The following is a 17,528-nucleotide window of genomic DNA, read 5'->3' as shown; positions in this document are numbered from 1 at the left end:
GAAAAAAAAAAAAAAAAAAAAAAAAAAGAAACTTGAATTCAGCTAGAAGTCAAAAAAACAAATCAAAGAAGGGGGGTTTTCTTGAAAATGGTTTTGTTTGATTTTTTATAAATTTTTTCTGGCTTGTTTTATCTTAAAGTTCTTGCTTTGAATATAGAAGAAAAAGGAAATGCATTGTATGTTATGTAAATGGATTGAAACTATCCTAAGTAATGTGGAAACCCTATTTCAATTGTGTTCTTTCCTTTTATAGGTAAAGAGAAATGTGTATGACCTTACAAGTATACCTGTGCGACATCAGTTATGGGAGGGCTGGCCACCCTCTGCCACAGATGATTCAGTAAGTAACAGTTAAGTTCTTAGTTTATATCCATTTCTCTTTTTTTTTTGCTGCTGTCTGATTTGCTTTGAAAACAAGCAGAATCAAATACTTTGCATATTCCATTGAAAGAGCTTTATAAGTCAAATAATATGAAAATAAGTAGTTTTAATAATTTGAATGTATTTGTAGAATGGATAGCCAAACACATCAATATTACAATGGTAATATTACAATGTCAGTGTCAGGAATTTGATGCTGTCTGATTTATCTTAAATTTTTCCTTGATGAGAGTAATATATTCACTCAGGTAGGAGGATTCCAGTTTGAGGTCAGCCTGGGCAACTTTGTAAGACCTGATATCAAAATAAAAAATAAAGTGAAAGGGCTGAAAATGTAGCTCAGTGGTAGAGTGCTTCCCCAGTATGCTCAAGGCCCTGTACTCAACTCCCAGTACCACAGACACACAAGAAAAGAATTGTATTTGATACATTTAGATATTACTAATGAAATACTCAAAGCATATGAAAAATTATTTCTTTCTTAATTACAGATATTTCAAAATCAGCCTAATCATTATATTTAAGTCTGCATTCCCCTAGTAGACTGGCACTTTTGGATACTAACTATTCCTTCTCTTCTAGCACCACCACCATACATTTAAATATGGAAAAATTATTTTTGCAAGATAGAAAATTTTTGAGAAAAGTTGTTTGTATAGATGTTGTTTGGGTTTGATTATTCACAGTATCAACACTGTACTTTTAAAAAATGCTTTGTGAGTTGCAGAATTTTAAAAATAGCAGAACTTTTATTTATTCATTTCCTTTTTTTTTTAGTACCAGGTATCAAACTCAGGGCCTAGCGCTTGCAAGGCAGGCAGCGGTACCACTGAGCTAAATCCCTGGTCCTATTCATTTACTTTTAGTGAACCCTTCCAGAAGAAAAGTCTTTAGATATATGCAATTACATTTATTTCTGAACAATTGATTTTAGCATTAAAATCAGAATTATTATATCAGAATTGTTGACTGGTTTACCACTGCTAAGAATAGAGCTGCAGTTGTTACTTTTTAAATTTTTTAGTAGTTTTTGTTTGTTTTGTTTTGTTTTTCCTGTTAAGGCAAGGAATTTTATAGAAAATGTGCATTACTTATTTTCATAAAAATTAAAGAGTATTATTTAAGGAGACATGAACAAACTAGAAATGTTCTTAGCATTATCTAAGAATCTGTTACAAGAAATAACATTGACAGAAGAAAATAATTAAAATCTGGCCATGTCACTAAAATTATCCTAGTTTCAGTTATCTCTCTACTTTGTACCATTATTGTAAAGATTAGGGATAATATATTTTCACCACCTGATTCACAGTAGTCAATGAGAATCAGTATTGTAATTAATGCTTAGGTACTGTAACTAAAAAAGGTTCAAAGGCAAGAACAGATTGATTTAATTGATGCCTAAATTTGCTGCAAAATAACCTGTGGACAGCAGGAAAAAGTGAAGATAGAGATAATATAGATTAGCTGTATATTATCATTGGATCTTAATGATACACATATTGGGTCTTTATGTTTGAAGATTTCCATAACAAAAAGTTAAAAGCAAAAGTAATTACCTAATTTGGGAGGAAGGACATAAGGAAATAGAGAAAGTCTAGGAATGTGGAACTCCACAGGCTTCAGAGTAGATCCCCTAGCTCCAGTGCTTAAGTTTAGGCAAAAATGAGTTGGTCACCACGTTGTAGAAAACAAACAGAAATACACTTACTGGGTGCAAATTCAAAAATAAATTTATTGAAATAATGGTAAATCCTTCTGTAACAGAATGCCTGACGTATTTTAAGTGCTAATTCATGAAGACCTATATTTTAATGACTTTTATAATATGTAACTTTCTACCAAAGAGTTGTAATGTAATTTCATTATTATGGGAAAGTATAGAAATCTGATAAAACAGTATTCAAAATGTAACGCTACCTGGTGCTATATCTAAATCACAGCAAGCACAAGAGGGAATTCCCCCATTAAGATGCTTGATTCTTTTTGCCTCATTATTCATATTTGCACCTTGTCCCAGAACCTGTAAAGTGTTGCTTGCCCAGGCTTCCCCAGAGCAAATGTTGCCACATTGGCGGGGTGTCACTTTGAACTACATGATTTGATACAACAAAGATGTTTAGGGCCAAGCTGTCTTTAACTGGAGCCATAGCCCTACCTCCAGGGCTTGAGTTTAAACAAAAATGGCTTGTTTCATTGTAGACTTTTAGGAGATCCTTGCCAAAGAAATGACATAAAATTGTTTTTGTTTGTTTGTTTGTTAAGACTTTCAAATAAACATAAAGTTGGTGCTTGTAATCTATATTGTTATAGGCAGGGATATTTTTATACTTGCTAAAAGCAAGTGGAGGCATCTGCTACAAAACAAGATAGTCCTCACAGCTTAGGGGATGAATTGGGTACAGCTGAGAAATGTCAGCTGTGTAAACAGCCTGAAATGTGTTAACAACAAAAATATAATTAATTTCTTTCCAAGACAGTGCGCCATAACTTAATACTTAGAATGGTTTAACTTCAGTGAAAACACTTGAACATTTGCTTCCCAGTGCCAGAGCAGAGAATTGGTTGTAAAGGTCATTAAAAGTGAAGTTAGTTTGCACTTTTTCTGCTCAGTCGCAGAAACTTGTGCAGCTTTAAATATACAGTAACTTTGGATAACAGTGACGTATATGAGTTTATGGAAATACAGTATCATAATCAAAATGTTAAAGGTTTTGGGGTTAATGGAAATGTTCTAAAATTAAATTGTGATAAAAGTTGCACACCTATAAATTTACTAAAAGTTATTGAATTGAACATTTTAAACAAATACATGTTGTGGTATCTAAACTATATCTTGAAGCTATTTGGTTTTATGAAAGGTAATGAAGGACTAGATTAAAATATTTTTTTCATTTATGTTTTCATACTGTGTGGGAATTATTTTGCAGTAATACAGGAAATGTTTTCTTTAGCAAATGTTTTTCTGATTATCCTTTGACTTAGAAAACAGGATAATTACAATTAGATTCTTACATAATCTTGTGAACCTGATAGAATTTAATGTTTTGCTATGTTTAAGATATTCAGTAAAGTCAGCAATTATGCAAAAAACATTGTTACCTATTTCCCTTCAGACTTAAAATATTTCTTTGCTTGTAGTTGTATCCTAATGGGGTATGAGATACTGTATGAATTGTCAATAACTCTATCAGTTCCTTTTACACCCTTTCATCAGGGAAATAGCTATCTAAAGCTTCACCAGTAGGGGAATGTTTTCATGCTGTGACAGTTCAGCTGTGAGAACAAGCATTTGCAAGGAGGTGAAATCTCATTTTACACTTTAACAAGGAAGCTCTTGGCTACTGGAGAGTAGAAATAATTTTAACACAGGGAACTATGTCTAGATACATTATTATAATGCAACTTTTTTTCAATTCAATTCAACTGTATTTTTTCAATTCCAAGATTTTATAATGCTTAAACAAAAGGAGAAAAAATCCCTTTGATACTTTTTTGTTGTGTGCCTTTTTTTTTGTTTTGTTTTGGGATTACCAGTGCTATTCCCTGGTTCTATTATTGCTAAGGGATATTAATTCACAATTTGAAGAATTGCAAATTTTTAGAATCAGAGGTCTTTGGACATGTGGTAGGAGTGAGAAAGAGACTTATTAAATATTTTCACATTAAGACTATGAAATCACTTATAAGCAAAACCATTACATAGTAGCCATTCTTTGATGTTGTTATGTGTTTTGTTTGTTTGTTTGCTTGTTTTATTTACTTTTTTAAGATAGGGTCTCACTGTGTAGTTCAGGTTGGCCTTGAACTCACTATGGAGCCCAGGCTGGCCTTGAACTCGCATGCTTTTCCTACCTTGGCTTCCCAAACTTTGGGATTACAGGTGTGCATCACCATGTCTCGCTGTTGTTGATATGTGTTTGTGATACAGTAATCATATAGATCTTAGGGAGTTGGTATCTAAAATTATCCCATTTTGAGAATCTTTATGTTCACTCCCCTCCCCCATTTCTCTCTTTCCCTTTTCTGTTCATTACTTTCCCCTCTCCACAGTCTGCCTCCCTAGTTTTGTCATCTCTTCTTTATTTTGCTGTTTATGTATATTTTGGGTTTCTAATGTAAGAGAAGCCGTGCAGTAGTTTTTCTTCTCTGATTGATTTCAGTCAACATTATGGTCTCAAGATCTATCCATTACCTACGAATGACTCAAATTTACCCTTCATATAGCTGACTAGTTAGTATCTGTTCATGGACATATAATTCTATAATTTAGCTATTGAATTCTGCTGCTATAAATATGGCATGTATCACTGCAGTATGACGACTTTGAACTCTTCCAGGAAGGTCCTCAGAAGAAGAATGGCAGGATCAAATGGAATTTATATTTTTTGAGGAATTTCCCTATTGATTTCTATAGTGATTGTACTAGTTTACATATCTACAATGTAGAAGGCTTCCCCCCCTGCCAACTTTACCAGCATTTGTTATTATTGATTTCATGAAGATAGCCATACTTTCTGTAATGAGAATCTTAGTATTGTTTTGATTTGCATTTGTCTAATGGCTAAAGATGCTGAACATTTTTCATGTACTTACTGGCCATTTGCATGTCTTCTTTTCAGAAGTGTCTGTTCATTTCAATTGCTTTTATTAGTTCTTTTTGGGGGCGTGTCTTAATTTTTTGTGTTCTTTGAATATTCTAGATATTAATCTTTTATTTAAGGAGTACCTGGCAAAAATCTTTTCCCATTCTGTAGGTTGTCTCTTCACTTTCTTCGATGTTTCCTTTGCTGTACAAAAGGTTTTTAATTTGATATAAATTAAATTTATTGATTCTTGGTATTATTTCTTGTACAGTTGGGACTTGCCTATGTCTATGTCTTCAAAAGTTTGACCTACTTTATCTCCCAGTAGAGTCAGTGTTTCTGTTTTTATATGTATATTTTGATTTGCTAAAGCAGAAGGTGAGAGATGTGGGTCTAAATTCATTCTTCTGCTTGTGAATAACCACCTTTCCTGGTACGATTTGTTAAATAGGCTATCTTTTCTCCAGCATATTTTTGGTCCCTTTGTCAAAAATCAAATGGCTGAAGATTCATGGGATTGTTCCTACATCTTCAGGTCTATTCCAGTTGTCAACATGTTTATTTTTGTGCCAGTACCCTTGCTGTTTTTATTATTGTACCTTTGCAGTATATCTGGAATTATAATACCTCCTGCCTTATTCACTTTGCTAAGTATTCATTGGTTTATTATAGTTTCTTCTGGCTCCATATAAATTTTAGGATTATTTTCTCTAGCTCTATGGAGAAAGCTGTCAGTATTTGATTGGAATTGCAATAAATATGTCAGTTAGGGTAATACGACCATTTAACAGCATTGGTATCCAGGAAGAGGGGGTGTTTTCTATTTTTTTCTTCTTGTCTTTTCATTTTCTAATGTCTGCTCAATATCCTTTTTCAGAGTACTGTAGGTTTTGTTATAAAGGCCTTTTACTTCCTTGGATAGGTTAATTCCTAGGTATTTAATTTTTTGGAGCTGCTAGGGGTGGAATTATTTTGACTGTTTCTTTCTTGATGAGTTCATTATTGCTGCATATGAATGCTGTTGGTTTTGTATCCTGGCATTTGGCTGAATTTACTAGTTCTAAGAGTATTCTGGTAGAGTGTATTGGGTTGTCTGCATAAGGATATTTTTACTTCTTCCTTTCCTGTTCATATCCCTTTTAGGTATTTCTGTTGTGTAATTTCTCTGGCTAATTTCAAATAATGTTTTGAACAGCAAGGTGAGAGTGGACAATCTTGTGTTCCCCATTTTAGAGCGAATATTTTCAGTTTTTCCCTGTTTCATAAGTTATTGGCACATTTGTCATAAATGGCTTTCATCAATTTGAGGTCAGACTTTTCTATATCTATTTTTATCAGCTTTTTAAAAAATCATGAATGGATGTTGGATTTTGTCAGAGATTTTTTCTGTATCTATGTAGATGTCCATGTGATCTTTAAAAACCCTCTGTTTATGTGATGTATTGCATTTATTGATGTATATATGTTGAACCAATCCTTGCATTTCTGGAATGAATGGACTTGGTCATGATGATTTTTTTACCAATGATTTTAAAAAATTTTTTGACTTTTATGTTTCTAGTACAGAATGATCGACTCATTGTAGGAGATTGGTACATGTACATATCACATTTCAATTCCCTTCCCCCACTTTCCACCCAGCCCCTTTTATTTTTCCAGCATCAGATACATTTATTTATCTGATCATGTAAGATTTATCTTATCAGATAAGATATCTGATATCTTTATCTGATCATAAGACTTTATAAAGTTAATTATTATACATACAGATCGAAAATCAGACTAATATGCCAAACCACATATAAAGCATGTAAGACAGTTTGTACTAAATCAAGGTGTACTTTTAGATACATTGTCCACACCACCACCTTTTTTGTTTTTCTTTCTCTTTTTTCCTATTATCTGTCTCTTATTTAGTACTACATGTATACTGAGTTTTTCATATAAGAGAAACTATGTGATTTTTAAGCTTATGTGTCTGAGTTACTTCACTTGATCTTTTAAATGATGTGTTCTATTATGTTTGCAGGTATCTTGTTAAAGATTTTTGCATTCTACATTCATTAAGGAAATTGCTCCCTCCCCGCTTTTTGAGTCTTTTCCCCATTTTGATGTCAAGGTAATGCTAGCTTCAAGAAATGTTCTTCCTTCCCTTTCTATTTCATGGAAGAATTTGAGGGATATTGGTGTTAGTTCTTCCTTGAAGTTCTAGTAGAATTCTTAGATGAATCTATTGGGCCCCACACCTTCCTTAGCTGGTAGAGTTTTTATTACTGCTTCTATTTCAATGTCTATTGTTGGCCAATTCAAGGCTTTTATATCTTCTCAGTTCAATTTTGATAATTCATCTGTGTCTAGGGAGTCAATCCATTTCTTCTAGGTTCTCTACTTTATTTCAAGATAGTTTTGTTTTGTTTTAGGCAGGGTCTGGATATGTAGTTCAGGTGCACCTTGAACTCACTATGTAGTCCAGGCAAGCCTCACACTTGTGGGGGAATCCTTCTGCCTCAGCCTCCCAAGTGCTGGGATTACAGATGTGCACTATCACACCCATCAAAATAGTTTTTTATAAGCCTCTGGATTTCAGCAGGGTGTGTTGTGATTTTACCTTTTTTATTTTAAATTGCATTGATATGAGTGTTTCTTCCTTCTTTAGGTAATTTGGTGAAAGATTTATCAATCTTTTTATCCTTTCAAGGAACAAATTCTGATTCATTGACCCTTTGTATTATTTTTTAGTCTCAGTGAAATTAATTTCCACTCTAATTTTTATAATTTCTTCCTTTCTCCAAGTTTTGGATTTGGGCTGCTCTCATTTTTCTAGCACCTTGAGATGCATCATTAGGTTATTTATTTAAGATTGCCTTTTTTGTGTGTGTAGATTCACAGCTATAAACTTCCCCATCATAACTTATAGGTTTTGGTATGTTTTGCTTCCATTGTCATTTAATTCCATTTCTTCCCTGATTTCTTCTATGGCCCAGTGACTATTCAAGAATGTATTATTAATCTCCATGTGTTGGTATAGATTTTGTGGTTTATTTTGCTTTTCTAGTTTCATTCTGCTATGATACATTAGTATATAAGAGATTCTTTCAATTCTTTGTTTTTATTTAAGTGTGCTTTATGACCTATGATATGGTAGATTTGGAAAAAGTTTTGTGTTGTGTTATAAAAAAAATGTGTATTGTGTTGTTTAAATAACTCCATAGATATCTGTTATGTTCATTTGCTCTGTGTTTCAACTCCAATATGTTTGTCTGATTGACCTATTTGTGAGATGGGTTATTGAAATCCTCCTCCACTATGACTGTATTGGGATCTATCCATTCTTTTATGTCCAGTAGGTTTTGTTTTTATGAAACTGGTTGTACCAACATTCAGTGGATATTTATTTACAATTGTTCTGCTTTTTGTTGCATTATTCCTTTTGTTGAATTCGTCCAGTATACAGTGACTTTCTTTGTTTCTTCTGATCATTGTTGGCTGGAAGTCTACTTTGTCTCAAAATAGGATAGTGATTCCTGCTTGTTTTTGGGCTTGGGTTACATGGAGTATTGTTTTTTATCCTTTCCTTTGCTTTTCAGTTTGTACCTTTGTCAGTGAGTTGCGTCTCTTGCAAGCAACATATGGTTGATTTTTATTTTTTGATCCAATCTGCCAGTGTGTGTCTTTTAATTGGGGAGTTCACATTGCGTATCGTTATTGAAAGAGATACACTTAATCCTGTCTTTGCATTATTTTGTCAATGCAGATCCCTCCCCCCTTTTGTTTATCTGCTATCCCAGTTAGATATATTGGCCTTGCTATCTCTGGCTAGGAGTCCCTTAAATATTTCCTGCTGTACTGATTTGGTGATCATGAATTTCTTTACATTTTCATTGTTGTGGAAAGTCTTTATTTCTCCATCGATTTTGAGGGATAATTTTATAGAATATAGTAGTCTGAGTTGTCAGTTGTTTTCTTCTAGTGATTGAAAAGCTTCTCTCCATGCTATCCTGGCCTTTAAGTTTATGTTGAAAAACCTACTGTTACTCTTTATAGGTTACTTGATATTTTTGTCTAACAAGTTTTGGTATTCTCTCTTTGTGCTTAATTTCTGTGAATTTGCCTATGATGTGTTTTGGAGTGGTTGTGAAATGGTCATGGCTTTGGGGCTATATGCCTCATTTACCTAGATATAGCAGTCTAAAATGTTCTACTATAATTTTGGTGAATGATTATTTTTTTAACACCTTTGATATAGTCTCCTTTTCCTATCTCCTATGGTTGTAGTTTTGTTTTCTTTTTTTACCATCTGCTGGCTATTAGATCTAGCTTTCATGGCTTCTTGTTGATTTTAGGGTATCACTGTGTGCATCAACACTGTATTACATAAACCTTGTTTTCAAGTTCATTCTCCCCTCAGATTGCTTACTCCTGCTGCTCATATTTTCAATTGAGTGTTTTCTATCCAGGATTTCTGCTTTGTTCTTTTTCATAATCTCTAATTTTTTTATAAAGGTAGCCATTCATATCTTTCATTGTCTTCTTTAATCAACTTTTTGTCTGTCTGCATTAAGCCTATTAAACATTTTATTAATTAAATATTTTATTTATTTACATCCTATTTAAGCTCACTGAACATCTTATGGATTTGCTTATTAGTTTCTTCTTTGATCTCTTCAAACATTTTAACCATTTTGTTTTTAAGTTCTTTGTCTGTGACTTCCACTTCAGTGCCTTCGAGATCAGCTTTTGAGGAGTTGAGTTCTTGGATGCATCTGGTTGCCTTTCCTTCTCATGTTTCTATTGTTTTTGTGCTGAAGGTTGAAGATCAGTTAGGGTAGAAAAACCCTGTCACTGCTATGGAGGTTTCTTTAGTTTGTGAAAGTCTCCCTGTGATGTGACCTTGGCTTTGGTTATTTCAATCTACTCAGTGTAACAGGATCACTCCTTTGCAACATATTTCAGTCATTTAAATTAAAACTTATTTCTACAATTTTATAGTTTGCTTAGTAGTCCAGGAAGACAATGAGATAGTACTAATTATGTGTAGGCTGAGATATGGAAGATGAGGGAAGAAGGAAAAAAGAAAAAGATAATAGCAAATGAAAGAAAGAAGAGAAATAGGATTTTGGTGTTATTTTTATGTCTGAAATGAAAGGAAGGAGAATGGGGCAAGAAAAGGAAGAAGGGGGGTAGTGTAATTGGAGATTGGGAAGATGTAAAAAGGTTGAAACCAATTAATATCCTGGTAGCAAGCTTGTGTTTGAACCCTCTTGTACATGTTTTTGGTGAGAACTAACTGGACATGACCATAAAAGATATCGACTGAACCCAAGCATTAATTAATTCTTACTCTCTGTTTTGCATATACTAATACCCCCCCCACACACACTCAAGCACACACACATTTGGAGAGAAAAATGGTTTAAAAAAAAACCATACATACAAAAACACAAAAATAAAGAATCCTCTCAGCCTTCTTTATACTTCAGTCTGAATTTGACCAGTGTGCTCTTCCCACTTAGTTAAAAAATGGAGAGATCTTGTCTTACAGCATTTGTAAAGGCCTGAGCTCCAGTCATCTGTCATTATTGCATTGGATACCAGTGCTTGAGCCAGTTTTCCTTGTACAATTTGTTCTCTTGCGTACCAGTGCATGTAAGGATTTGGGGGTACAGTGCCCCTTACCATCTGTTTTTCCTTCCTTCTGCAGGTAGAGCACTCATAGGCTTCAGCTGTGCTCCTGTAAGCATTTTGTTGTCCTTATGACTAGACATTTTCAATTGTATTGCACTGGGGTGGAGGGGGCACAGCAAGACTGGTCAAGCACCCACTCTTTTACTGATCTCTGGAAGTACTTCCTCAATCTCTGTCTTTTTTCCTTCCACGATAATCTGTGCAGCTGCTTATGTCTGCTTTTGCTGTGCCTATCCAGTTGAGTACACCAGGCAGTACCATCTGACCCTGCTGCTCCTCTCTGGCTTTTGTCTGAGCCAAAGTCTTTGTCGAGGCCTCTCGAGTAGTCTGTATCCAGCCTGAGAATTCAGTGGTGTTTAGAGCTTGGGGCAGGGGGAGTGGAGGCTTCTGCTTGGAGTTCAGTAGCATTTGTGAGCCACTGGGAGGGAGTTCACATGGGCACCAAGCTCAGCACCTTTTGTTGGGCAGTGGAATGATTTTCCTCATGGGTGCCAACTCCTTAGCAGTATTTCAAGGGCAGGCATTAGGTAGAAATACCACATGGCAGAGCTTGGCAGTCTTTGGGGCATAGTGGTAAGAGTGTTTCCCTTCTGGCACTGCTCCAGTGTCTTTTCCAGTCCAGATCACACTGGTCACAGCCATTGTGTGCCCTGCAACTCACTGTCCCATGGATTACCCAGTGTCTGATGCTATATACTTATCAAGGACTGTGACCTAGCTTTTTTTCTTTTTTTTTCCCTGTCACTAAGCCTTGCTGATTCTAACTCAGCTACTGCCATCTTTGTGGTTCTCTTGGCGTGTGCCTTACTTAAGGCCTCACTCCTGCAAATATCTTGCTCACTAAACTCCACCTCCCCAGTGGAAGTGAGGTAAAACAGGTAGGCACTGGTAATGGCTGCTAGGCTGCTAGGCTTCTATTTGGGGACCAAAGTTCTCTGAACTTGCACTATAAGCAGTGCTGGCATTGTGAGGTAGCCCTGCTTGTTTAAACACCCGGATACTGGAATTTATCTGATGAATGTGGCTTCCCGTGTTTGGGTTTTTTGTTCGCTCCACATTTCTGAGTACCTGGGGAAAATGGAGTCTCAAGAACTTCAGGCCAGAATTCAGGATTTGGAGAGTAGTGACAATGTTTCACAAGAAGATAGCATGACTATTAAAATAAATGTAAATTTTTGTGCATGAATAAGTATAGATTGTTATACATGAAAAAATAAGATATCCCCTGAAAATATGCTCTATTTTATCTTTTGGAGCAAAAATTAATGTAAGACCCAGTCTTATTTTCAAGAAAATACAGTATTTAAAAGCGCAAAAGCATAGAAGGCTGTTTAAAATCACAACATTGGGGCCAGGGATTTAACTCAGTGGTGCCCCCGCCTGTCTCAAAAGCACAAGGTCCCGAGTTCTATTTCTGGTACAAAAATAAAATTCATGACCATCATGGCCAGGGATTTATAGCCCAGTGGTTCTGCTGCCTGCCTTGCAAGCGCAAGGACCCAAGTTCGATCCCCAGTACCAAAAAAAAGAAAAAAAAGAAAAAAAAAGAAAGGTACAAAAATCACAACATCGAAATTTGGGGAATACACTTGAAGCAAAGCCTAGAGGAGAATTTATAGCCTTCAATACCTATATTAGAAAAGGAGTAGAAAAATCAGTAGGCTGTCATTACAGCTTGAGAATATAGAAAAAGAAAATTAAATCCATATAGATGAAATGACACAATAAAGGTAAGAGCAGAAATCAGTGAAAATAGAAAACAGAAGAATAATGGAAACCATTGAACTCTGAAAAGATCAGTTAAATTGATAAATATCTAGCTAGACCGATCAAAAGTAAAAAAGAGCACAACTTAACTAATGTAACTAATTGAAGAGGGACAGATTATATGGGGTGATTAAAGGATAAAAAAGAAACATTACGAATGACTTTATGCTAGTAAGTTCTGCAGTTAAGATGAAGTGATCAGGTTGCTTGATATACCTTACTGAGTTGATCCAAGAAGAAACAGAAAGTGAGGATAGCCTAACTATGCTTTCAAAATTAAATGTACAATTAAAAATATTTCCACAACAAAAACTCAAGGACCAAGTAATTTCATTAGCAAACTGCCAAACATTTGAGGAAAATTAATATCAATTCTATATAGATTTTTCCCCAGTTTATTTTATGAGGTCCCTGTTATACTGATATTAAATTGGTCTGAGCAGCACCCCACCCCAATATGAAAGATCCAACCTACACCTGAGGAGTGGCATCCTGCCCCCACATGAAAGAACCAACCCCAAGTGGCACCCCACCACCACATGAGAGAACAGATCCACAGTGGAGGAGTGGGACCCCATTCCCAAGTGAGAGAGCCTAACAGCACCAGAGAGGAAAATGTGAAAGTCAACCCACATGTGAAAGTCAACCATGTTGGAGGAGCAAGAGGCAAAGACTAATGAACACACCTGATCTCAGACAGGGACAGTACCCAGAAAGAAGGGAGTAACCAGCCTCATGACTGTTGGCATTAAGTCCAACAGCCCTCTCGAACTCCCACCTCACAGCCTACATCCAGCAGAGAATAGAAGGCTGATCACATTCCCCGTTTGGCAATGGAAATAAGGTCATGCCTTAGTATGCAGGGTGCCCTAGTTAGGGGGGAATGAATAGAGGGCCCTTCAGTGCAAAGAGTGTACCTCAGAGACCCATAGGCCCTAAAGCTAGGCTAGAAAATCATATCTGACTAGATCCCAAGACTGCAGATTGTAGAAAGAAACCACTTATTCAGTAACACAGGACTTTTTTTCTTTGACTCAATCTTTTTTGAGTTTTCTAAATTGTATTATTTTTATCTTTCCTTCATTGGTTTTTTTAGGTCCCCCCCCCCTTTCTGTTCTTTCAGTTTCTTTTTTCTCCTTTTATCTTTTTCTCTTCCAACTTTTTAATCTCAGTTTTGCTGTTTTTTTGTTGTTGTTGTTGTTGTTATTGTTGTTTTGAGACAGCATCTCATTATATAGCTGAGACTGACCTGGAACTCACTATGTACCCACTGGTCTCAAACTCACAGTGATCCTCCTGCCTCAGCCTCCCAAGTACTGGGATTACAGGCATGTGCCACCATGCCCAGCTCTTTTTTCTTTTTATTTGTTCTTTCCAGTGACTTTCTTATTACTGTTAATTTCCTTTGATTCCTCAATAGTACTCCCATCTTACTTTTTTCTCCTCCTTCTCATATTCCAGCATTTAATTTTTGTAGTTCTGTTTTTTTTATTTTTTGATTCTCTACCTCACTAGTATAACTACCAAGCTTTATGAATCTCTAGATGATTAACTTTGTACTGCTATTGAATGCTGTGCTATCTTTAGTAGAGATAAAGTTGTTTCATTTAGTTGACTTATATTGTAGGCCAATATTTGGTTTGACTTTTATGTTCACATTGTAATTATAGTTCTCTTTTTCATAGACAAGGTTAGTACTTAATTGGTTCTCACAGTTTGTCAAAATTGTGTTTAATGCTATAATTGATACTGATATTATTACTATAGCCAAGGTGACATAGCTATTGCTATTAACTGGTTTTCTTCAGATACTGATATCTAGATTACCTTAAGGTCATTAATAATATTGTGGACTTTTTGAGGAGAATTGGATAATGAGCAAAATACAGCTTTTTAAGTAAATGATGATTGAGTCCTGGGACAGAGGCAAAGGCAGTAGTTAGCCACGCCCAGAGGAAACTGCTGAAAAGTAGACATTAACTAAAGAAATCTTAATACTAGATACAAAGATTTCCACCACAATCAGCCTCAACAAGTCTCAACACAAAACTCACAAAAATAGAAGCTTATGAAGACAGGACAATACAATGCTACCAAAAACTCTCAATTTCCCCATAACTGATCCATGGAACATCAAAGGGAAAGAAACCAAAAGCCTCACACCCAATTATACCAGTGGAGATAACAAAACAGTTGAATAAAACAACTGGCAGGATCACAGGAAATATAAGTAACAAGGTTTTGGACCACTTAAATGAAATAATCAGTGGAGATAACAAAACAGTTGAATAAGCTGGGCGTGGTGGCACATGCCTGTAATCCCAGCATTTGGGAGACTGAGGCAGGAGGATCACTGTGAGTTCGAAACTAGCCTGGGCTACATAGTGAGTTCCAGGTCAGTCTCAACTATGTAGTGAGACCCTGTCTCCATATAGAAATTCAGGAGATTAAAAAGTCTGTTGAAACTGTGGGCAACAGAAATAACAACTTGAGAACAGAGTCTCAGAACTAGAAGACAGAGCTGTTATTGGTCACCAATTAATGAGGTCCACCTTAAAAACAAGAGAATATGAAAAGTGGATCTAACAGCTCCTAGATGATACAAAGAAGGTGAATATAATTTGAATTAGAGTGCCGGGGATATAGCTCAGTAGCCCCATACCTGCCTGGCAAGCATAAGGTCCTGAGTTGATCCCTGGTACAAAAAAAAAAAAAAATTGCAATTAGGGAATAATCAGAAGATAGCACAAATGACTTTTAAAACTTGTTTAAATAAATGAAAACTTTCCAAATATGGTAAAAGAATTTAACATACCAATAAGTGAGGTACATAGAAACTTGAATAGGCATGATCAGAAAAAAACCTCTCCACAATACATCATGGTCAAAATCTCAGAAGTCACACAGGAACAAAATATTAAAAAGTGGTTAGAGAAAAGCAATGAATCACTTATAAAGGAAAATCAATTAGAATACAGACTTCTCAACACAGACTAAGGCATGGAGAAATTGGACTGAAGTTTTTAAGCCCTAAAAGAAATCAATTTCCAACACAGGGTAACATGCCCTGGAAAACTATCTTTCAAAATTGTTAGAGAAATAAGATACTTTTATGATAAATAGAACCTAAAGAAATTCATGGCCACCAAACCAGCACTCCAATAATTCAAGGATATCCTAGAAAGACACATTGATACTAACAATGACATAAGCTCTAATAGAATGAGTACACCAGGTAGGGTGAGCAGGTTAAGGGAAAGATAGGGAATCAACAACAGGAAAAATAAGGCAATGAAAGGAATAAGTCAGTACCTGTCAATAGTAACTCTCGATATAAATGGTCTCAATTCCCTAATCAAAAGATACAGACTGACAGAATAGAACAGAAAACAAAATTCAACCATATTCTGTGTACAAGAAACACATTTAACTCAAAGAGAAATTCATAGACACACACACACACACACACACACACACACCCACACACAAATCAAAGGGTGGAAAACAATATTTTATGTAACAGGACTGTGAAAAAAAGCAGATGTAGCTATTTTGTATTCAGACAAAATGAACTTCAAGCCAAAAAGCTAGCAAGAGGCAATGCAGATCACTATATATTGGTTAAGGGAACAATTCATGAGGGAAGGGGTAGCAATTATTAACATATATGTAACAAACAACAGTGCACCCAACTTTGTAAAACAATTACTACTAAACATAAAAGATCAGGTAAATATAAACACAATTGTAATGAGGGAATTTGTTATCCCACTCTCAGACATAGGTCAACTAGATGAAAAAAAAATCAACAAGATCACCTCCCTGGTTGTGCTGACCTTTTCTTCTATCATATTCTTATGTGCCCATTTTTCTCAGAATAATTCCAGTTCTTAAATATCCAGCCCACCCCCCGAAATTATACTCAGATCAGTCTAATGATGTGCCTTTATTAAAGTTTGGGAACTATAATAGCAAGTGGCATACATGGATAGGCTTTCTGAAGTTCTTCACGTGTCCTGCAATATCTGATCTAAATCTCTAATGACATTATACATTAGGCAGTTTGATCTCTGTAGTAGACTATGAACCTAAATGTAAAGCCAGATGAGGACTTAGGGAATAAACAAGAAAATAGCATTATAAACCACTAATTATATTAAATTATTGATATATGCATATGCCTAGTAAGAATATAAACCATGCCTGGATGCACATATATACAGAAGCACAAAGGAACAAAGGTAACACAAGTAGAACTGATCTTATGTTCCCTAACTCTTCATGTATGCACTAGCAATGCAATAGTAACTAAAATTTAAAAATCCCTGCCCTTATGGAACTTAGACCCATAGCAAGAGAAATGGAGAGAAGAATCAAATAATAATCATAGAAAGTAAGTAAAATACATGTGTATCACCTAGTAAAAATAAAGCCTTAAAATATTAGCTCCATTTAAAACTACTTCTAATCATAGATTTCCTATCGATAATGATACAATTTTTCCATAAATTTTAGATTCTTTTGTTACTGTTCTTGTCGATTGAGCACAGGGTCTCACAGTCTTAAGCATGCACTCTACCACTGCCATAGCTCAGAAGCTCAAGTAAATAATTTGTTTCTGAATCAAACAACCAAGTATAAAATTTATCGATTTAAATTCACACTCTGAATATTAATAAAGATCTAAAGCAAGGTTTGAAAAGATAACATTCAAGCCTATGTCATTAATTAAGGAAAACTTAACTATAAAAAGATTTATCATTTTAATGAAATATTGTTAATCTTTTAAATTTTTGTGTCATATTTTCAATTTATTTCATAAATTTACTTCACCTGTTTTGTTTTGATTATTGGTCCTTCCTCACATGTATTAGATTATAGGCAGGTTTGTGTTTTATTATAACACACCCAGCACTGCACAGTTGCAGTAAAGTTCTTAATAAGTCTGTTTGGAAAAAGAAATCTTTCATTCTATAGTTATTGATCATTTCTTGTGGCTACGCATTAATGATTTTTTTTTCTTTTTTAAGTAAAAAAAGAACTGTGTGTGTGTGTGTGTGTGTGTGTGTGTGTAGGTGTGTAGGTGTGTAGGTGTGTAGGGAGCATTGA

The 17,528-nt window shown here is 35.1% G+C and overlaps 1 protein-coding gene across 1 annotated transcript in view; it reads left to right on the top strand.

Annotated features, from left to right (window-relative positions):
* Positions 1 to 17,528, top strand: part of Faf1 (Fas associated factor 1) — a 401,181-nt gene that overhangs the window by 214,876 nt on the left and 168,777 nt on the right. The window contains exon 8 of the mRNA XM_010610286.1: positions 254 to 340. Coding sequence (XP_010608588.1) covers positions 254 to 340 — 87 coding nt within the window. The remainder of the gene's footprint in view (positions 1 to 253; positions 341 to 17,528) is intronic.

The sequence above is a fragment of the Fukomys damarensis genome, unplaced genomic scaffold (genome assembly GCF_012274545.1).
Source record: "Fukomys damarensis isolate Sample0158 unplaced genomic scaffold, DMR_v1.0_HiC HiC_scaffold_23, whole genome shotgun sequence".
In the NCBI taxonomy this organism is placed as follows: domain Eukaryota; kingdom Metazoa; phylum Chordata; class Mammalia; order Rodentia; family Bathyergidae; genus Fukomys; species Fukomys damarensis.
This window is presented reverse-complemented; position numbering and strand designations above follow the sequence as displayed.